The sequence below is a fragment of the Giraffa tippelskirchi genome, chromosome 1 (assembly GCF_054371585.1).
Source record: "Giraffa tippelskirchi isolate mGirTip1 chromosome 1, T2T-mGirTip1v1.2.pri, whole genome shotgun sequence".
Taxonomy (NCBI): Eukaryota; Metazoa; Chordata; class Mammalia; order Artiodactyla; family Giraffidae; genus Giraffa; species Giraffa tippelskirchi.
The window spans coordinates 108370023-108392629 of record NC_137275.1 but is presented as its reverse complement, the minus strand read 5'-3'; the positions used below and the strand labels follow the sequence as shown (position 1 = coordinate 108392629).

Here is a 22607-nt window from a genome sequence, read left to right as displayed (position 1 = left end):
CAGAATTTTCCACAGTTGATTGTGATCCACACAGTCAAAGGCTTTGTTTGGCATAGTCCATAAAGCAGAAATCGATGTTTTTCGGGAACTCTCTTGCTTTTTCGATGATCCAGCAGATATTGGCAATTTGATCTCTGGTTCCTCTGCCTTTTCTAAAATCAGCTTGAACATCTGGAAGTTCACGGTTCACCTATCGCTGAAGCCTGGCTTAGAGAATTTTAAGCATTACTTTACTAGCACGTGAGATGAGTGCCATTGTGCGGTAGTTTGAGCATTCTTTGGCATTGCCTTTCTTTGGGATTGGGATGAAAACTGACCATTTCCAGTCCTGTGGCCACCGCTGAGTTTTCCATATTTGCTGGCATATTGAATATAGCACTTTCACAGCATCATCTTTCAGGATTTGAGATAGCTCAGCTGGAATTCCATCAGCTCCACTAGCTTTGTTCGTAGTGATGCTTCCTAAAGTCCGGTGGACTTCACGTTTAGCAGATGATTCTTAAAGAGCAGAATAACTGGGGAAAGCTACTAACGGACGGGGTGCTTGATGTAAATCCCGAGCAAGTAAACATGCCAAGCACCAATGGAAAGGCAAGTCCTCGGTCTCGCTCTCTGTCTGGTTCTCGCCTTACCATCCAGTCTGTGCGGGGCTGTTGGGACCTGTCAGCAATGCACCATGTAGATCTGAGTGGCCGTGAGGGTCGTGTGAGCTCCCAGAGTGCAGAAGAAAGTTTTGACCTCACCGATTGCCCGGAAATGCTGTGTTCCCTCCCTCCCAAAACAAGGCTGTCTGTCTAAGGCTTCCTTTCCCCCTTAGAGATCCTCCGACGGCTCCCCAAGCCACGAGGAAGACCTGGCTAAGGTGATCGAGCTCCAGGAGGTCATCGAGAGGCAGTCAGGGGAGCAGAGCCAGTCGAAGGAGTGCCTGGCAAACCTCTCTGCCTACGTGAGAGAGCCGGAGGAGGACCCGGACACGGCCAGGAAGGAGCTCCTCGCGTCCGAGGAAGCGAACAGACAACCACAGCGGGATGTCCGCGAAGTGAGTGACAGCGGACGTGTCTGTTGTCCTGAGGTGGAATGTGGGTCCCTTGTTCTCCGGCTGATCTGAGCTTTGGGATGGCTGCGTGAGTAGGAGCACAGAGCGCTGGCGAGACCGCGACTGGCGGCCTCCCCGCCTCTGCGTCGAGATCTCTGGGGTAGAAGAGGCCTGGTCCAGGCGGTCCATTGGCAGTGGAGCAACACGAGGGCATCCCTAGCGCTGTGCTCACCCTGGGTGTGGACTCCTCATTTCTACAAGTTCTAGGGTGCCCAGTGTGTTCCTCTTTGAAAAATTCATTCATCCATTCATTCATTTATTGGAGTCTAGTTGCTTTCCTTTTTCTTGGAGAAGGCAATGGTACCCCACTCCAGTACTCTTGCCTGGAAAATCCCATGGATGGAGGAGCCTGGTAGGCTACAGTCCATGGGGTCGCTAAGAGTCGGACACAACTGAGCGACTTCACTTTCACTTTTCCCTTTGATACACTGGAGAAGGAAATGGCAACCCACTCCAGTATTCTTGCCTGGAGAATCCCAGGGACAGGGGAGCCTGGTGGGCTACCGTCTGTGGGGTCGCACAGAGTCGGACACGACCGAAGCGACTTAGCAGTTAGCAGTTGCTTTACACTGCTGTGTCAATGTCTGCTGTACAGCAAAGTGAATCCGTCATATATATATATATATATTTATATTTATATTTATATTTATATTTATATTTATATATATATATATATATATATATATATACGTGTGTGTGTGTCTACATATATCCCTCTTTTTAGATTTCCTACCCATTTACTTCACCACAGAGCCCTGAGTAGACTGCCCTGTGCTGTAGAGTAGGTCCTTACTCGTTGTTGACTTTACGCATAGTCTCAGTAGTGTACATACGTCAACCCCAGTCTCCCAGTTCATCCCCCCCACCTGCCTGTCGAATGTATACCTGATGATGCTGAAATTTCCTTCGGGTTCACTCAGGCGAGTCTGGTGACGTCTGTGGAGCCCGTTCTCTCGGAGAGATGGGAGCCCGCTGTGTGGCCCCTGCTGAGGCAGCTTGCCTGGCCGTCTTCTCTAGTTTTCTGAGGTTCTGCTCCTTGAGGGGATGTGTGACATTGATACCGGCGGTCAGACAGGTCGAGTGGCGTTTGCTCACCCTCAGAGCCTCAGGCCCGTGCTGTGTAACCATGTAGAGTCATGATGTTTCTGGTGGTCGTGTCTGCGGCTGTCATGATTGATGAGAAACTGCCTAACGGTCATTGTGAAAAGAGAAGAGTGCTGAGGGTTCGGGCCTCCTCCTGTGAGCCTCACCTCTCCTTTGTAGGCAGGCAGACAGCGCCCACCCTGCCCCACCCCTCCCCCGTGAGACCGTCTCAGACAGAACCCCTCCGACATGTGCTACAGCAGGTGTCCTTGTTTAGTAGCTTGGTGTGAGTAATTCTCTGTGAGAGCTCAAGGTGAGAACTCAAAACAGAATATTTGCACGCTTGTATAACCTTTTCCCACTACTCTTTGGCAACAGGAGGAGATTAGGTGGCAGAGTTCAATATGTAGAGAATTCTGGGAAAAGCGGCCTTGAGACCTTTCACTTTTAATGTCAGGCCTTTGCCCACATTGGTTACTTAGTAGTCGACTACGGAGGGACCTGCAGTGGATTTTGACCTGGCGGACGGGAGTTGCACCAGCAGCAAGTTCTGGTCCTGGTTTGACCCTTTCATACATGTGGTGTAAGTCTGCTTTAGAAGAATTAGGCTTGAGAAGGCTGCTTCCAGTTGTGTTAAACTTTGACTTCTGTTTCCACTCATTACTATTACTTGAATTCTGAGGAAATTGCATGAGAGTTTTCCGACTTTTACCCGAGGAAACGAGCCTCAGAGGTCCCTGTTGGATCTGTCGAAGGTCCCTCCCTCTTGTGGATCCAGTCCGCCTGTGTGGTGTAGCAGACAGAGGTCGTGACTTCATGCCAGATACCATTCCTCCTGGAATTCATGCAATAACAGGGTAGTTTAGTATACTCTTTGCTGTTTGGGTTGATTATGTTGAAGAGAAGCTTGGGAAACCGAGTGGCCAGACAGAACGTTAATACAGACATATGGGTGCCAATCGTGGCAAATGTGACATTTTAAGTAGGCACGTTTTTGCTCACGTCCGAGGAAACTGCCGTGTCTAGGACTTTAATTTTGAGGACGCTAACTTTATTTTTGAGTTGAAACTTAGGATTTAGTCCAACTTTTTTACGCGTACGTGTATCGGAATGTTCCATGATAATGACTTACCTTTTCTACTCTGCAATGCCCGGTGTAGGCCATGGTCCAGAACACGGACGTGGAGGTGCGAATCACTACCCTTGAGAGATGCTACCTTGCCGCCCAGCGCGAAGCCACCTCTGTGCACGACGACCTCAATGATAAACTTGAAAATGAAATCGCAGATAAGGATTCTATGCATCGACAGGTAACGGCTTTTACTGAACTGTGTCTGACTTTTATAGTGGTGAATTCCTGAGGAAGGAAGGTAAACACCTTTTCATGTGACTCCCACGTTGTAAGGCACCTGCCCCCTCACACTGTGGTCCTGAAATGGTTTTGGAACAAAGCGTTGATAGATCGCTTTATGTCTTCCCATTTTCCTTTTTCTGGCTACGAGTTTCCTTTTAAGGCATGCTTTTTTTTCTTAAAAGAACCAATTTTGATAACTTGTGGCCTACTGTGAGGCCCAGCACAGTACTAATTAGCACCGTTTTGATTGAAATCATCCTGCGAGTAAATGGATACACATACCCATCATTTTATAGTGAGAAGAATTCTCATTGGAAGTTTAAGTACCTTTGTATTTTCGCCTCATTTATGGCATGTAATTTTTCATACATGTCTGTGTTTTGAGCTGCCATGTTCAGTGAGCAGCTAGTTTGGGCCAGACATCGTCAGAACTAGGACTCCAGCAGTGAATTAAAAACCGTGTGCGTTCTTTATCCACTGCCATGTAACAAATCACTGCAAAGCTTAGTGACTTCCCAGTGAGCAGGTCACAGTCCAGTTTCTGTGCTTTGCAGCAGGTGGGCCTGGTTCAGGGCCTCCTGAGGACGCAAACATGGGAAGGCCCCCCAGGGCTGGATGGCAGGCTTTCAGACTCACCTGGCTGGTGGGGACAGGCCCAGGTCCCTGCCGTGTGGACCTCTTCATGGCCTGGCTTTCCTCAGAACACCCTCTGAGAGCGAGAGCGCGGGATGTAGCCCGGGGCCTTTCGCGCCCCGGTCTCGGAAGCCGCACACCTTCAGTTCTGTTTGCGAGAGTGAGCTGCGAAGTCCTGCCTCGCTCAGGGGCTGAGCAGGAGTTGCCCCCTCTGCCTCTTGAAGGGAGGAGGATGGAAGAATTTGTGGACCCGTTTTTAAACCCACGCAGCCTGTCGGACAGTAATGAGCAGGGGAAGGAGACCAGAGTGCCCGAGTTGTCTAAGAGGAGGGGGGACGATCGTGTGTGAACAGGGTGGCCAGCGAGGTGACACCAGGAGGGTGACCTGGAACAGAGACCCGGAGGCCGGAAGAGAAGTAGCCACTCGGAGATAGATCAAGGGTCGTGTCAACAAGCGGAGATAAGGGAGAGAGAGGGCCGCATCAGGGAGGACCCCGGGCTCAGGCCTGAGCAGCTCGAGGCCAGAGCCTGTTTCCTGAGCTGAGGAGGGCTGTCAGGGCAGGGAGCTAAGAGACGGGCCTCAGCCCTGTTGAGGTGGATGAGCCCATGGGGTGTCCAGGGGACCTGTGAGGTCAGCAGCTGAGTGTTCCGGCCTGGATCCAGGAGAGGCCTCACTCAGCTCAAGGTGGACTTGGGTCGTGGGCATACAGATGGTGTTTAAAGGCACAGACAAGGTAAAGTCACCAGGCAGGTGCCCGTGGAGAGATAGGGGGTGCAAGGGTAGAGCTGTGGGGTGCCTCGCATTCCAAGGTTGAGAAGGGGCGCAAGGGACTGACTAGTAACCCCAGGGAGGACGGGGCCTGGTGCCCAGGGAGAGACATGCTTGGGGTGGGGGGAGGGCAAGGAGAGGAGGGGGCTTGGTAACATGGGTTCCTCAGAGCTCCCTGGGAGCTGCCCTGCGAGCGGGGCACACCGCCTGCTTGCAGAGAGCTGGAGACTGGGCGGGGAGGGGGACAGTAGAGGCCTCTCCCAGGGAGCTCTCAGAGACCCTCAGTGGGCGCTGCAGGGAGCCCTGGAGGAGGAATCTGCTGGTTCCCTTTGTGCGATTTTAAGGTGAGAGAAGGGAGAGGACGTGCTGGCTGAGCTGATGGGGGTGAAGCCATATGCAGCTGGTTCGCTGGAGAGGAGCAGGAATGATGGCAGGTGGTCCTGGAGCCAGTGCAGGGGGTGGCCCAGCCCTGGGGAGGGGTCGTGACGAAGACAGGGGCGAGGGCGCTGGCCACGGGGGACAGGGAGCCAGCAAGCCAGCACCTCGAGGCTGCCCCTCGGCTGCTTTGAGGTCACGTCTGGGAAAGAAGGCAGGACCTGGGTGAGAGTGGGCCGGGGGGAGATGTGCCAGAGAGAAGGGTGTGAGGTGTGAGAGCTGGAGGGCGGCTCGGAGCCCAGCAGGCCCTCTCCCGCACGTCTCTGGTGACAGAGCCGCCTTGCGGTGTGAGGGGCCGTCCCCCAGAACAGCCCGCGGGCCTGCGCCCCGGGAGGAGCCCCGCGGGGGGCTGGCCCTCCCAGCCCTGCTGGCCCTGCTTGCGCCTGTCTGTGCGTGTTCAGACCAGCCTGGAAAACGGAGGGCTGGGGACCTGCGAGGATGGCGCTCCTCGGTGAGTAACACAAGTGGTGACCGCTGAGGTGGACCCAGAGGCTGCGGAGCTGAAGGATTTCTTTTTCTTATTTTCCTTCAGCCTGGCTGATGGAGGCACAGATGTATTGTTGTAATTTTCGGACTTTGTCTCTGACTCCATCGGCCCACCCTTGTGAATAACCTCATAGGATTGCCTCCCATCCACGCTAAGACCTGAATGTCACCAGGCCATCTAGGAAGTGGATTCTCCTCCTGCCTGTTTCTTCAGTACTGCTCGCTTAAGAGATGGCAGTGTCTCATAAGCATGGCCCGTTTATCCACAGTTGGGGCTTCCATGTAAACTTGTGTTCAGTTCCTGATAGACTTGAGCTGCCCTGAATGTCGCTGACGAGACGTGGTCCTCTCGTGCCCAGGTGCAGACCCTGAAGGAAAAGGACTGGGAGCGCGCGCAGCAAGCCAGCGTGCCGGCCAACGTGGCCCAGGCGTTCGAGAGTGACGCAGACTTGTCTGACGGCGGGGGCGACAGGGCCACCCTCTTCAGCTCGGCCGCTCTGCTGTCGCCCAGCGGGCAGGGCGATGCCGAGACTCTGACTGTGATGCTTCAGGAGCAGCTGGACACCATCAACGAAGAGATCCGGTGGGTGAGCCCGAGCCGAGCTCCCCAGAAACTCGGCTTCTCTGAGGAGCTGTCTTCTCCTTAGAGAAGGCTGAGTGTTCCATAGTAAGGAAACTGACTTCAAGTCTGCTTCAAGAATTTTCAGTTCTGAGATTGCCCTTGATTATAGAGCTCAGTCAGCCAGGGCTGTGGGGGGCGTTGTGGGGTGTCCCCCCACCAGCTCTGAGCCCCAAGGTGGGTGAGGTGCCGTGACAGTGTCCCCTGCGGCCCGTGCACCCTCCAGCACTGAAGGTTCGCCCTCGTGTGTCCCTCGGAGCCTCCCACATTCTGGTGAAAAGCCACCTGAAACAGAAAAGCTGGGGTTTTGGGGTGGCAAATTCCCCCTCAGATCTGCATTTTCCTTTTGAACTTAATACAGTGTGAAGATTGGCTTGTTGTACGACAGTGGTCCAAGGACATGTGTTTGAGTTCTTCTCAACTCATCAGTGTCTGTGAGATGTTTTCTGTAGACACCGTCTGGGCTGTTATAACAGTTTACAAACGGGATAGAATCCAAAGGCCCGCCTCATGGCGAGCAGGGGCCTTGGGTCTGGGTGCGGCCAGGTGGCTGGGGGCCCCGAGGCCAGCCTGGTGCCGCACCCGCACAGCTCTGCCTCCTGTCCCTTGTCCACGTTCAGAGTGGCCACAGGCCGGTGACCCTGCACAGGACCTGGCAGAGCTGCTGCTCAGACTGTTCTTGTCACGTCAGCCCAGGCCGAGGTGCCCGTTCCTGTCAGCCGAGTGCGGGGGGCCCGGGGGAAAGGCAGGGGTGAAGGGCACAACCAGCAAACGCAGGTGGTGCCGCCTGCACGTTTGACGCTGAGACAGACTGCTTTGTGGGCCGTGTTTGAGCACAGACAGCTCAGAAAGATTGTCTTTCCCCCTCCCCCAGGAAATACGGAACGGTTACATATTAATATGTTTATTTTTACAGCATGTTGTCAGGTAAAAGTGATTTTTCCTTAGGTAACATGTTGACTTGAGGTAAATGGTAAATTCTTTCCATCAACTTGTTATCAACAGTGAAAAACTTTCAGGGTGTATAAGGAGAAGTGAAACTGGAGAGGTGACGACCTGCGAGAATCTTGTATTTTATTTTGAAAATCATGTTATATGCATAATCGAATATTTAAACTGCTATATAACATCATCCGCGAGACATTAGGGGAGAAGAGCAGTAACTGTGAATTCTAGGTTAATGCAGCACATTGACATGAGTCCAGAAACTCACACAAAGCTGGTGGAGAACTTCATCAAGTGATGCATTTGTACATAGACAACCTAAAAAATAAAAAAATCAATTCAGCACTTCATCTGGTCTAGAGACTTGTGTTTAGAAACTCCAGCTTGTTCGTGGCTCACTGTTTTGATTGTACAGAGTTCCTGATTCCCAGCGGAATAGACTTGAGGCACTGCCGTGCATCTCTGCCCTGAGAGCAGGGAAGGTAAAGGTTGTCAACTTCAGGTTATCTCCTCACAGGGAGAGAGGCGCCACCCAGGCCCCGTCAGAATGTTAGAGTAAACCAGTCAAATCAAACGAGAATGATCAGGGGCCACTTTGTAAGACTCAAGGATAAGTTATTCTAAGTTTGAGAATATTGAAAAGAGGGAAAGTTGAACCTTTTTGCTGAGATGTTAATTGAGCAACTGTTCCTGGAATATGCTAATCGTGACACAGAATGCAAGCCCACATTTGTTGTCCAGACACGTTCCTCTGCTGACAAAGGCAGGTGACGGGTTTTATTCTATTTTAGGTTGATCGAAGAAGAGAAGGAGAACACGGAGCAGCGGGCCGAGGATACTGAGAGCAGGGTGGGCAAGGGGAGCTTAGGCAACCTTCGTTGTTGTAAATCCTCGAGCTCCCTCAACCTGTGTCCCGCCTCCTCGCTCGCCAGCTCCTGCCCGCCCAGCAGTGGGCGCGCCAAGCCCCCAAGGAGGCGGCACAGCTCGGCGCGGAAAGTAGACCAGCGGGACATCAAGACTCTGGTATGTGTCTGCCTCCTCCCTGCCACGTCCCTCCCCCAGCACACTGGCTTTCTTTTTTGTTTGTTTGTTTTTTGTTTTTTCTGTTTTTACCCAGAAGAAACTCAGGTACATTTGCTACGCTTAGAGGTCTAAGATTTTTAAAAACTGCCTAGTCTTTAATCATTCCATACTCGCACAGCAACAAATTAGTCTTGATATTTGGACCACCGGCTTAGCACGTCATCATGAACTCAGCCAGGGCCTGCCTCTGTAACGTTGGGCCCGGCCTGTGCTGGACACAGCAGGTGCAGGGAAGTTGCTGTTGTCACCGAGTAGACAGCCTTGTGAAAGTAACCATAGGCAGCTCTCCTGGCGTGTGAGACCCACGCAGCACATTTTTCATTGGGGATACCTGGCTGCAGGCTGCAGGCCATGCGGTGGGAACAAAACCAAGAATCTAAACTGGTCTGCTTGCTGCTGGACCTGGCTGCACGCTCAGGCCAGCTCTGGGTGTGAAACCAGGTTAAAAGCCTGGTGCCCCAGGGCCCCAGGGAAGAAGTTGGGCTTCCTCACTCTTCTGAGTCTAAAAATGGGATGACGACCTAGGGCTTTTGGTGACAGAGTGTGCAGCTCTGAAGCGCATGTTCCTGCTTTCTTCCATGTTTAGCTTAGGTTTCCTGAGCGCATTGCTGTTTACCCTGTGAAATCATGTCTACAACACTCTGCTTTGTAACTGCACTTGTATTATCACTTTTTTTGTTACCACCCATTTCATGTTAGCTGCATTGTTAGTCAGCATATAATTAAATTAACTGTGAATCATTTTAGCAGCATGTGAAGTGATAACTGGTCTATTTTGTGGTCTTTTGACACATTGGTTTTATAATATGCATCACTGGCCAATTAGTTGATAGTGTGTATTCTTTGACGATTTCTCTGTGGTTTCATGCTTGATTTCTTTCCGAGTATTTGTAAAAGAACAGTTCTGTATATTTTTTCTTGTTGCTGGAGTTCTCTGACGGTGTGTCTGCTTTCATCGTTGGTTTTGATTTCCTGTCTCATCCTGTTGTCTGCTTCGTTGTCATCAATCCAGACCCCAGCTTCCCACAACCGCACCCCCCCGAGGCTGTAGTTTACCCATCCATCTCCCCTCCCCCGTCCTCCCACTTGCTCTGGTCATAGCAGTCTGGGGTCCACAGCGTGTGTCCCCTTAGTCGGGTTTCTGCTTTGTCTTCATGTCTCATTAAATGGTGTTTTTCCCCCATAGCACTAAGTTTGAATTATTGTTATCACTGTGCAGTTACAAGCATAATGTAGATGGATGATACACTACAGAACCTGTGTAATTCATAACTGAGATTATGCTTACCTGAAGAAATGATCCTCTTATGTGTAGAATTAATGGACTTTTGACACAACATCCTTTCTGTGTTGGTGCTTGTATTTGAGACTGTAAATCTCATCAGCTTTTGCATGCTTAATGTCTCTACGAGACTCTTTTACAAAGTATCTTCTATGGTTCATAAAATGTGAAGACTCCACCTGCTGTTACGCTAGCTTTCATTCTTACATATTTTCATAGGGTACCTGCTTTAATGAATTTATTTTCAGAAGTTTGAAATCAAATTCTAGGTAACGATTTTACATTAATGTCCAACAGGTGGTTAGATCTGTTCAGTGTTAAAATAGGTATTACGGCAACTTCCTCGTCAGTTAAATTACTATTTTAAAGTATAACATGTTTTTTTTATTAAGAGAAACTAACTTATAGAGAGGTTTGGCTGAGAACAGACAACTGTTAAGGCCCTTTGTTGTACACAGTGCTGTGCTTTAACAAATCATGATGTTGTAATAGAATTGTATCTTCCTGAGGAATAATGTATAGTGTTTCTCTAGTAAATCTTGAATAGCTTATTTAACTAATGTGGTCCAACAAATTGTTCTGTTTCCAGTTACATGTTCTCTAAATCTACATCTCACTTATATGTTTGCCGTCATTTTTGCTTTACTGTCTTTGCCTATATTGATTCTTGAATTTTTAGCTTCAAAGTCGCAATAAATCTGGTTTCTCTTCATTTCTTTGCATGCATCTATCAGTCTAGTGAGTTAAGGAAGCATCGTCGAAAGGTAAACTATTTAGTAATTTAGCATGCCTTTGTTTCTCTGTGAAGTATTAGAGTCCTTATCGTGTTAGTGAATGAACACTATGTGGTTACGTACTGGTGGATGATTGACATTTTAATAGAAGTAATGAAACTCGCCCACCACTTAAAATATGCTGATGATGCAATCAATCCATCCTAAAGGAGATCAATCCTGGGTGTTCATTGGAAGGACTGATTTTGAAGCTGAAACTCCAGTACTTTGGCCACCTCACGCGAAGAGTTGACTCATTGGAAAAGACCCTAATGCTGGGTAGGATTGGGGGCAGGAGGAGAAGGGGACAATAGAGGATGAGATGGCTGGATGGCATCACTGACTCGATGGACATGGGTTTGGGTGGACTCCGGGAGTTAGTGATGGACAGGGAGGCCTGGCGTGCTACAATTCATGGGGTCGCAAAGAGTCAGACACGACTGAGCGACTGAACGGAACGGAACTGAACTGAACTGAACTGAACTGATGGTTCTGTTGGAAATAGGTCATTGGTTGGGACAATTGTAACAGTTTGCCTTTCTCCCACTTGTTTGCCTTCTAATCATCTCATGCTTATTTATAATAGACATAGTAGTATTTATTATTTTTAAAATTTTCTTTACTTATTTTTTTGGCCATACTGCACAGCTAATGGGATGTTAGTTCCCCAACCAGGGATCAGACCGGTGTGAAAGTGAAAGTGCCAAGTCCTCACCTCTGGACCACCATGGAATTTCCACGTAGTGTTTTCTTAAAAGAAATGACTGAATCAGAGCCATAGATATTAGATTTGGGGGAAGCCAATTTAATGACGGTGGGTAGCAGTGTGCAGGAGACTCTGTGTGCCAGGCACCGTGTCCAGTGCTTTCTGAGCCCGTCATCTAATCCCGCAGACACCCAGGTGAGGTCCAGGCTGCTGTTATCCCCATTCAGCAGATATGGACACTGAGGCTTAGAGAGGCCGGGCACCGTGCCCAGGCTCGCATACCCAGCGGTGCGGTGCAGACTGGTCTGATCAGAGCCTGGACACTTAACCGTGGTGCCGTCCATCCCGCTTTCCTCCAGAGGCCCTCCTGTCCATCACAGCAACCCTGATGGAGGGAGCCTCAGGAGGGAGCTCGCTGCCTCTCCCCTCGGGTCACTTGGATGAGCCCCTGTTGTTGGAGTCCAGTGGCCCGAGGGCTGGCCTTCCTTGTCCCTCTCCTGCTCCCAGCCCGCTGATGGAGCACTCCTGGGGCCTTCCCACAGGACTTGGGCAGCCGCGCTCCGGTTCAGGCAGCTCAGTGCCCAGGAACCCTTCTGCCGGGCACAGCAGAGTAGCTCCGTCACCCTGAGGTTGGTGACCTGGGTGTGCCGCTTGCCCGCTTTGTGGCCTGCTTTGCCCTCCTGTTAAATGAGGACACGGTACTGCCCATCCGACTCACGTGGGCACCCGTGGGGCGGGCTCCCATCCTGGCGGAGGGTGCCAGGCTGGGGACCCAGAGGCCTTTCTCAGGACAAGGCCCGGGGGAAGGGCCTGGCCGTGGTCCCTGACTTTGAGGCAGGTGTTTGTCTGCATTCAGTCCTAGTCAGCCCAGGTGTGTCACTTCCCTGCTCTGTTCTTTGTTGTTTTCTGATTTTTATAAATGCTTCTTTTAACTTGAATTTGAGATTGATCCCTCTTCAGTTCCATGTGGATAATTTCTAGCTTTTGTAGCCTTCTGTTGTCTGAGGGTGGTTGTTAGAGATCAGGGGAGAGTGCACAGTTTATCCAGCTGCTGTTAAACGAGTTCAGCTGTATTTTGCAGTAAGTCACTTTGTTGTCACCAAGCTCCTGTGGAGCTGCAGTGGATCAGTATTCTTTACAGAATCCCATTACAAAGCCACAGGTTAGTTGGTTAAAACGACGCACTCATTGTTTATAAAAATACTTTCCATGCATGCTTCCTAAAACCTCCCCTGGCTGAACCACACGCCCACATGTATAAGTGAGACCTGTCTGGACCCTGAAGGGGTTTATCTGTTCCCCACACTGTTGCCACCACTGTTTCCTGTCCTCAGACCCAGGACCAGCGGAAAAGCTGGGCGTCCAGGAGAGATCTTTTTTTTTTTTTTTCAATTAGCTTATTTTTTAATTGAAGGATAATTGCTTTACAGAATTTTGTTCTTGTCTGTCAAATCGCAGGAAAAATCAGGCATAGGTACACATATATCCCCTCCCTTTTGAACCTCCCTCCCATCTCCCTCCCCTCGAGATTGATAGAAGAGTATCTCTTAGTGAAGACTTCAGTTGAGTTCAGTCGCTCAGTCGTGTCCGAATCTTTGCAACCCCATGAATCGCAGCACGCCAGGCCTCCCTGTCCGTCACCAGCTCCCGGAGTCCACCCAAACCCATGTCCATCGAGTCAGTGATGCCATCCAGCCATCTCATCCTCTGTCGTCCCCTTCTCCTCCTGCCCTCAATCCTTCCCAGCATTAGGGTCTTTTCCAATGAGTCAGCTCTTCGCATGAGGTGGCCAAAGTGTTGGAGTTTCAGCTTCAACATCAGTCCTTCCAATGAACACCCAGGATTGATCCCCTTTAGGATGGACTGTTCGGATCTCCTTGCACTCCAAGGGACTCTCAAGAGTCTTCTCCCACACCACAGTTCAAAGGCATCAGTTCTGTGGCGCTCAGCTTTCTTCACCGTCCGACTCTCACATCCATACACGACCACTGGAAAAACCATAGCCTTGACTAGACGGACTTTTGTTGGCAAAGTAGTGTCTCTGCTTTTAAATATGCCATCTAAGTTGGCCAAAACCTTCCTTCCAAGGCGTAAGCGTCTTTCAGTTTCGTGGCTGCAGTCACCATCAGCAGTGATTTTGGAGCCCCCAAACATAAAGTCTGACACTGTTTCCACAGTTTCCCCATCTATTTCCCATGAGGTGATGGGACCTGATGCCATGATCTTAGTTTTCTGAACGTTGAGCTTTAAGCCAACTTTTTCACTCTCCTCTTTCACTTTCATCAAGAGGCTCTTTAGTTCTTTTCCACTTTCTGCCGTAAGGGTGGTGTCATCTGCATATCTGAGGTTATTGATGTTTCTCCCGGCAGTCTCGATTCCAGCTTGTGTTTCTTCCAGCCCAGCGTCTCTCATGATGTACCCTGCGTCTAAGTTAAATAAGCAGGGTGACAAGGACACACAGCCTTGACGTCCTCGTTTTCCTATTTGGAACCAGTCTGTTGTTCCATGTCCAGTTCTAACTGTTGCTTCCTGACCTGCGTACAGGTTTCCCAAGAGACAGGTCAGATGGTCTGGTATTCCCATCTCTCTCAGAATTTTCCACAGTTGATTGTGATCCACACAGTCAAAGGCTTTGTTTGGCATAGTCCATAAAGCAGAAATCGATGTTTTTCGGGAACTCTCTTGCTTTTTCGATGATCCAGCAGATATTGGCAATTTGATCTCTGGTTCCTCTGCCTTTTCTAAAATCAGCTTGAACATCTGGAAGTTCACGGTTCACCTATCGCTGAAGCCTGGCTTAGAGAATTTTAAGCATTACTTTACTAGCACGTGAGATGAGTGCCATTGTGCGGTAGTTTGAGCATTCTTTGGCATTGCCTTTCTTTGGGATTGGGATGAAAACTGACCATTTCCAGTCCTGTGGCCACCGCTGAGTTTTCCATATTTGCTGGCATATTGAATATAGCACTTTCACAGCATCATCTTTCAGGATTTGAGATAGCTCAGCTGGAATTCCATCAGCTCCACTAGCTTTGTTCGTAGTGATGCTTCCTAAAGTCCGGTGGACTTCACGTTTAGCAGATGATTCTTAAAGAGCAGAATAACTGGGGAAAGCTACTAACGGACGGGGTGCTTGATGTAAATCCCGAGCAAGTAAACATGCCAAGCACCAATGGAAAGGCAAGTCCTCGGTCTCGCTCTCTGTCTGGTTCTCGCCTTACCATCCAGTCTGTGCGGGGCTGTTGGGACCTGTCAGCAATGCACCATGTAGATCTGAGTGGCCGTGAGGGTCGTGTGAGCTCCCAGAGTGCAGAAGAAAGTTTTGACCTCACCGATTGCCCGGAAATGCTGTGTTCCCTCCCTCCCAAAACAAGGCTGTCTGTCTAAGGCTTCCTTTCCCCCTTAGAGATCCTCCGACGGCTCCCCAAGCCACGAGGAAGACCTGGCTAAGGTGATCGAGCTCCAGGAGGTCATCGAGAGGCAGTCAGGGGAGCAGAGCCAGTCGAAGGAGTGCCTGGCAAACCTCTCTGCCTACGTGAGAGAGCCGGAGGAGGACCCGGACACGGCCAGGAAGGAGCTCCTCGCGTCCGAGGAAGCGAACAGACAACCACAGCGGGATGTCCGCGAAGTGAGTGACAGCGGACGTGTCTGTTGTCCTGAGGTGGAATGTGGGTCCCTTGTTCTCCGGCTGATCTGAGCTTTGGGATGGCTGCGTGAGTAGGAGCACAGAGCGCTGGCGAGACCGCGACTGGCGGCCTCCCCGCCTCTGCGTCGAGATCTCTGGGGTAGAAGAGGCCTGGTCCAGGCGGTCCATTGGCAGTGGAGCAACACGAGGGCATCCCTAGCGCTGTGCTCACCCTGGGTGTGGACTCCTCATTTCTACAAGTTCTAGGGTGCCCAGTGTGTTCCTCTTTGAAAAATTCATTCATCCATTCATTCATTTATTGGAGTCTAGTTGCTTTCCTTTTTCTTGGAGAAGGCAATGGTACCCCACTCCAGTACTCTTGCCTGGAAAATCCCATGGATGGAGGAGCCTGGTAGGCTACAGTCCATGGGGTCGCTAAGAGTCGGACACAACTGAGCGACTTCACTTTCACTTTTCCCTTTGATACACTGGAGAAGGAAATGGCAACCCACTCCAGTATTCTTGCCTGGAGAATCCCAGGGACAGGGGAGCCTGGTGGGCTACCGTCTGTGGGGTCGCACAGAGTCGGACACGACCGAAGCGACTTAGCAGTTAGCAGTTGCTTTACACTGCTGTGTCAATGTCTGCTGTACAGCAAAGTGAATCCGTCATATATATATATATATTTATATTTATATTTATATTTATATTTATATTTATATATATATATATATATATATATATATATATACGTGTGTGTGTGTCTACATATATCCCTCTTTTTAGATTTCCTACCCATTTACTTCACCACAGAGCCCTGAGTAGACTGCCCTGTGCTGTAGAGTAGGTCCTTACTCGTTGTTGACTTTACGCATAGTCTCAGTAGTGTACATACGTCAACCCCAGTCTCCCAGTTCATCCCCCCCACCTGCCTGTCGAATGTATACCTGATGATGCTGAAATTTCCTTCGGGTTCACTCAGGCGAGTCTGGTGACGTCTGTGGAGCCCGTTCTCTCGGAGAGATGGGAGCCCGCTGTGTGGCCCCTGCTGAGGCAGCTTGCCTGGCCGTCTTCTCTAGTTTTCTGAGGTTCTGCTCCTTGAGGGGATGTGTGACATTGATACCGGCGGTCAGACAGGTCGAGTGGCGTTTGCTCACCCTCAGAGCCTCAGGCCCGTGCTGTGTAACCATGTAGAGTCATGATGTTTCTGGTGGTCGTGTCTGCGGCTGTCATGATTGATGAGAAACTGCCTAACGGTCATTGTGAAAAGAGAAGAGTGCTGAGGGTTCGGGCCTCCTCCTGTGAGCCTCACCTCTCCTTTGTAGGCAGGCAGACAGCGCCCACCCTGCCCCACCCCTCCCCCGTGAGACCGTCTCAGACAGAACCCCTCCGACATGTGCTACAGCAGGTGTCCTTGTTTAGTAGCTTGGTGTGAGTAATTCTCTGTGAGAGCTCAAGGTGAGAACTCAAAACAGAATATTTGCACGCTTGTATAACCTTTTCCCACTACTCTTTGGCAACAGGAGGAGATTAGGTGGCAGAGTTCAATATGTAGAGAATTCTGGGAAAAGCGGCCTTGAGACCTTTCACTTTTAATGTCAGGCCTTTGCCCACATTGGTTACTTAGTAGTCGACTACGGAGGGACCTGCAGTGGATTTTGACCTGGCGGACGGGAGTTGCACCAGCAGCAAGTTCTGGTCCTGGTTTGACCCTTTCATACATGTGGTGTAAGTCTGCTTTAGAAGAATTAGGCTTGAGAAGGCTGCTTCCAGTTGTGTTAAACTTTGACTTCTGTTTCCACTCATTACTATTACTTGAATTCTGAGGAAATTGCATGAGAGTTTTCCGACTTTTACCCGAGGAAACGAGCCTCAGAGGTCCCTGTTGGATCTGTCGAAGGTCCCTCCCTCTTGTGGATCCAGTCCGCCTGTGTGGTGTAGCAGACAGAGGTCGTGACTTCATGCCAGATACCATTCCTCCTGGAATTCATGCAATAACAGGGTAGTTTAGTATACTCTTTGCTGTTTGGGTTGATTATGTTGAAGAGAAGCTTGGGAAACCGAGTGGCCAGACAGAACGTTAATACAGACATATGGGTGCCAATCGTGGCAAATGTGACATTTTAAGTAGGCACGTTTTTGCTCACGTCCGAGGAAACTGCCGTGTCTAGGACTTTAATTTTGAGGACGCTAACTTTATTTTTGAGTTGAAACTTAGGATTTAGTCCAACTTTTTTACGCGTACGTGTATCGGAATGTTCCATGATAATGACTTACCTTTTCTACTCTGCAATGCCCGGTGTAGGCCATGGTCCAGAACACGGACGTGGAGGTGCGAATCACTACCCTTGAGAGATGCTACCTTGCCGCCCAGCGCGAAGCCACCTCTGTGCACGACGACCTCAATGATAAACTTGAAAATGAAATCGCAGATAAGGATTCTATGCATCGACAGGTAACGGCTTTTACTGAACTGTGTCTGACTTTTATAGTGGTGAATTCCTGAGGAAGGAAGGTAAACACCTTTTCATGTGACTCCCACGTTGTAAGGCACCTGCCCCCTCACACTGTGGTCCTGAAATGGTTTTGGAACAAAGCGTTGATAGATCGCTTTATGTCTTCCCATTTTCCTTTTTCTGGCTACGAGTTTCCTTTTAAGGCATGCTTTTTTTTCTTAAAAGAACCAATTTTGATAACTTGTGGCCTACTGTGAGGCCCAGCACAGTACTAATTAGCACCGTTTTGATTGAAATCATCCTGCGAGTAAATGGATACACATACCCATCATTTTATAGTGAGAAGAATTCTCATTGGAAGTTTAAGTACCTTTGTATTTTCGCCTCATTTATGGCATGTAATTTTTCATACATGTCTGTGTTTTGAGCTGCCATGTTCAGTGAGCAGCTAGTTTGGGCCAGACATCGTCAGAACTAGGACTCCAGCAGTGAATTAAAAACCGTGTGCGTTCTTTATCCACTGCCATGTAACAAATCACTGCAAAGCTTAGTGGCTTCCCAGTGAGCAGGTCACAGTCCAGTTTCTGTGCTTTGCAGCAGGTGGGCCTGGTTCAGGGCCTCCTGAGGACGCAAACATGGGAAGGCCCCCCAGGGCTGGATGGCAGGCTTTCAGACTCACCTGGCTGGTGGGGACAGGCCCAGGTCCCTGCCGTGTGGATCTCTTCATGGCCTGGCTTTCCTCGGAACACCCTCTGAGAGCGAGAGTGCGGGGTGTATCCCGGGGCCTTTCGCGCCCCGGTCTCGGAAGCCGCACACCTTCAGTTCTGTTTGCGAGAGTGAGCTGCGAAGTCCTGCCTCGCTCAGGGGCTGAGCAGGAGTTGCCCCCTCTGCCTCTTGAAGGGAGGAGGATGGAAGAATTTGTGGATCCATTTTTAAGCCCGCGCAGCCTGTTGACAGTAACGAGCAGGGAAAGGAGACCAGAGTGCCCGAGTTGTCCAAGGAAGGGGGGACGATTGAGTGTGAACAGGGTGGCCAACGAGGTGACACCAGGAGGGTGACCTTGAACAGAGCCCCAGAGGCAGGAAGAGAAGGAGCCACTCGGAGATAGATCAAGGGTCGTGTCAACAAGCTGGGATAACGGAGAGAGAGGGCCACATCAGGGAGGACCCCGGGCTCAGGCCTGAGCAGCTCGAGGCCGGAGCCTGTTTCCTGAAGTGAGGAGGGCACTGGGGTGGGGAGCTAAGAGCCGGCCTCAGCCCTGTTCAAGTGGACGAGCCCGTCAGCAGCTGAGTGTTCCGGCCTGGATCCGGGAGAGGACTCAGGGTCGTGGGCATACAGATGGCATTTAAAGGCACGAGCATGGTAAAGTCACCAGGCATGTGCTGGTGGAGAGAGATGGGGTGCAAGAGTAGAGCCGTGGGGTGCCCCACATTCCAAGGTTGAGAAGGGGCGCGAGGGACTGAGGAATAACCCCAGAGAGGGAGGGGCCTGGAGCCCAGGGAGAGACATGCTGCGGGGGCAAGGAGGGGAGGGGGCTTGATAACATGGGTTCCTTGGCGCCCCCGGGGAACTGCCCTGCGGGGTGGGGCACACCACCTGCTTGCAGAGAGCTGGAGACCGGGTGGGGCAGGGGACAGTAGAGGCCGCTCCCAGGGAGCTTTCAGAGACCTGCAGTGGGTGCTGCAGGGAGCCCTGGAGGAGGAATCTGCTGGTTCCCATTGTGCGATTTTAAGGTGAGAAAAGGGAGAGGATGTGCTGACCGGGCTGATGGGGGTGAACCCATAGGCAGCTGGTTCGCTGGAGCGGAGCAGGAATGATGGCAGGAGGTGCTGGAGCCAGCGAAGGGGGTGGCCCAGCCCTGGGGAGGGATTGTGACGAAGACAGAGGGTGAGGGCACAGGCAACGGGGGACAGGGAGCCGGCAAACCAGCCCCTCAAGGCTGCCCCTTGGTTGCTTTGAGGTCATGTCTGGGAAAAGAAGGCAGGACCTGGGTTGAGAGTGGGGCAGGGGGGAGATTTGCAGAGAGAAGGGTGTGAGGTGTGAGAGTGGAAGAGCAGGATGGGGCCCAGCAGGCACTCTCCCGGGCATCTCTGATGACAGAGCCACCCCTGGGGTGTGAGGGGCCGTCCCCCAGAACAGCCCGAGTGCCTGTGCCCGGAGAGGAGAGCCGCGGGGGGCTGGCCTTCCGGTCCCCTGGCTGCCCCTGCTCGCTCCTGTCTGAGGTGTTCAGACCAGCCTGGAAAACGGAGGGCTGGGAACCTGTGAGGACTGTACTCCTCGGTGAACTAGTACAAGTGATGACGGCTGAGGTGGACCCAGCTGCTGCGGAGCTGAAGGATTTTTTTTTTCTTTTCCTTCCGCCTGGCTGAAGGAAGCATGGATGTATTTTTTTTTAATTTTCGGTTTTTGTCTCTGACTCCATCAGCCCACCCTTATGAAAAACCTCATAGGATTGCCTTCCGTCCACGCTAAGACCTGAATGTCACCAGGCCATCTAGGAACTGGATTCTCCTCCTGCCCGTTTCTTCAGTACTGCTCGCTTAAGAGATGGCAGTGTCTCATAAGCATGGCCCATTTATCCAAAGTCAGGGCTCCCATGTAAAATCGTGGTCACTGACGAGACGTGGTCCTCTCGTGCCCAGGTGCAGACCCCGAAGAAACAGGACTGCGAGCGCGCCAAGGAAGCCAGCGTGCCGGCCAGCGTGGCCCAGGCGTTCGAGAGTGACGTGGACGTGTCTGACGGCGAGGACGACAGGGCCACCCTCTGCAGCTCGGCCGCTCTGCTGTCGCCCAGAGGGCAGGGCGATGCCGAGACTCTGACTGCGATGCTTCAGGAGCAGCTGGACGGCATCAACGAAGAGATCCGGTGGGTGCGCCCGAGCCCAGCTTCCTGGAAACTTGGTTTCTCTGAGGAGCTGTTCTCCTTAGACAAGTCTTGAGTGTTCCCTAGTAAGAAAACTGACTTCAGGTCTGCTTCAAGAATTTTCAGTTCCGAGATGGCCCTTGATTATAGAGCTCAGTCAGCCAGGGCGTTCGGTCCACAGTGTGTTGTCAGCACTCTGTGGGGAGGCGCTGTGGGGTGTTCCCCTCTCAGCTCTGAGCCCCAAGGTGGGTGAGGTGCCAAGGCGGTGTCCCCCTGTGGCCCGTGCACCCTCCGGCACTGAGGGTTCGCCCTCGTGTGTCCTTCGGAGCCGCCCACGTTCTGGTGAAAAGCCACCTAGAACAGAAAAGCTGGGGTTTTGGGGTTGGCAAATTCCCACTCAGATCTGCATTTTCCTTTTAAAGTTAATACAGTGTGAAGATTGGCTTGTTGTAAGTAAGACAGTGGTCCAAGGACATGTGTTTGAGTTTTTCTCATCTCATCAGTATATTGAAGATGTTTTCCTTAGACACCGTCTTGGCAGTTATAACAATTTACAAAACGGGCTAGAATCCAAAGGCCGGCCTCGTGGTGAACAGGGGGCCTTGGGTCTGGGTGCAGCCGGGTGGCTGGGGGCCCCGAGATCTGCCTGGTACCACACCCGCACAGCCATGCCTCCTGTCCCGAGTCCACGTTCAGAGTTGGTCGCAGGCCGGTGACCCTGCACAGGACCTGGCAGAGCCGCTGCTCAGATTGTTCTTGTCACGTCAGCCCAGGCCGAGGTGCCCGTTCCTGTCGGCCGAGCACGGGGGGCCCGGGGGAAAGGCGGGGGTGACGGCCAACCAGCAAACGCAGGTGGTGCCGCCTGCACTTCTGACGCCGTAGACAGACTGCTCTGTGGGCCGGCTTTGAGCACAGACAGCTCAGAAAGATTGTCTTTCCCCGTCCCCGCAGGTAATCTGGAACGGTTATATATTAATATTTTTATTTTTACAGCACGTTGTCAGGTAAAGGTGATTTTTCCTTATGCCACAAGTTAACTTGATGTAAATGGCAAATGCTGTCCATCAACTTGTTATCAACGGTGAAAAACTTCCAGTATGTATAAGCAGAAGTGAAACTGGAGAGGTTACGACCTGTAAGAATCTTGTAGTTAAATTTGAAAATCATTTTATTTGCATAATCGAGTATTTAAACTGCTGTATAAAATCATCCACCACACATTAGGGGAGAAAAGCAGTAACCATGAATTACAGGTTAATGCAGCACATTGACATGAATCCAGAAACTCACACAAAGCTGGTGGAGAACTGCATCAAGTGATGCGTTTGTATGTATAGAACCTTAAAAAAAAAAAATCAACTCAGCACTTCATCTGGTCTGGAGACTTGTGTTTAGAAACTCCAGCTTGTTCGTGAATTGCTGTTTGATTATACAGAGTTCCCGATTCCCAGTGGAAAAGACTTGAGGCACTGCCGTGCATCTCTGCCCTGAGAGCGGGGAAGGTGAAGGTTGTCAACTTCAGGTTATCTCTTCACAGGGAGAGAGGCGCCACCCAGGCCCCGTCAGAATGTTAGAGTAAATCAGTCAAATCAAACGTGAACGATCAGGGGCCACTTTGTAAGACTCAATGATAATTATTCTAAGTTTGAGACTGTTGAAAAGAGGGAAAGTCCTACCTTTTTGCTGAGATGTTAGTTGAGCAACTGTTCCTGGAATTTGCTAATCGTGACACAGAATGCAAGCCCACATTTGTTGTCCAGACACGTTCCTCTGCTGACAAAGGCAGGTGAAGAGTTTTATTCTATTTTAGGTTGATCCAAGAAGAGAAGGAGAACACGGAGCAGCGGGTCGAGGAGATTGAGAGCAGAGTGTGCAGGGGGAGCTTAGGCAACCTTCGTCGTCGTGAATCTGTGAGCTCCCTCAACCTGTGTCCCACCTCCTCGCTTGCCGACTCCTGCCTGCCCAGCAGTGGGCGCTCCAAGCCCCAAAGGAGGCTGCACAGCCCGGAGCAAGAGGTAGACAAGCTGGACATCAAGACTCTGGCCTCCCTGCTGCGTCCCTCCCCCAGCACACTGGTTTTGTGTTTTATTTGTTTCTTTTTTGTTTTTTTCTCTTTTTACCCAGAATAAAATCAGATATACATTTGCTACGCTCAGAGGTGTAAGATTTTTAAAACTGGCTAGTCTTTAATCATTCCGTAATCACACAGCGACAAGTGAGTCTTGATGTTTGGACCGCCGGCTTAGCCACATCATCATGAACTCAGCCAGAGCCTGCCTCTGTAACGTTGGGCCTGGCCTGTGCTGGGCACAGCAGCTGCAGGGAAGTTTTCTGTTCTCAGGGAGCAGACAGCTTCGTGAAAGTAACCATAGGCAGGTCTCATGGTGTGTGAAAACCGT

General features: G+C 50.9%; 1 protein-coding gene and 1 long non-coding RNA gene across 2 annotated transcripts in view; one reads left to right on the top strand and one right to left on the bottom strand.

Annotated features, from left to right (window-relative positions):
- Positions 1-22353, top strand: part of LOC145505797 (uncharacterized) — a 188764-nt gene extending 166411 nt beyond the window's left edge. The window contains exons 51-58 of the mRNA XM_081488700.1: positions 818-1039; positions 3340-3489; positions 6216-6439; positions 8212-8443; positions 14671-14892; positions 17195-17344; positions 19988-20211; positions 22019-22353. Of these exons, the coding sequence (XP_081344826.1) occupies positions 818-1039; positions 3340-3489; positions 6216-6439; positions 8212-8443; positions 14671-14892; positions 17195-17344; positions 19988-20211; positions 22019-22337 (1743 nt within the window). The 3' untranslated portion in view covers positions 22338-22353. The remainder of the gene's footprint in view (positions 1-817; positions 1040-3339; positions 3490-6215; positions 6440-8211; positions 8444-14670; positions 14893-17194; positions 17345-19987; positions 20212-22018) is intronic.
- Positions 20588-22112, bottom strand: LOC145507105 (uncharacterized). Its single transcript, XR_014054580.1, has 2 exons — positions 21885-22112; positions 20588-21341 (listed from the first exon to the last, which is right to left on the bottom strand). It is a non-coding gene; the product is annotated as an uncharacterized LOC145507105 (long non-coding RNA).
- Positions 22354-22607: the final 254 nt, after the last annotated feature.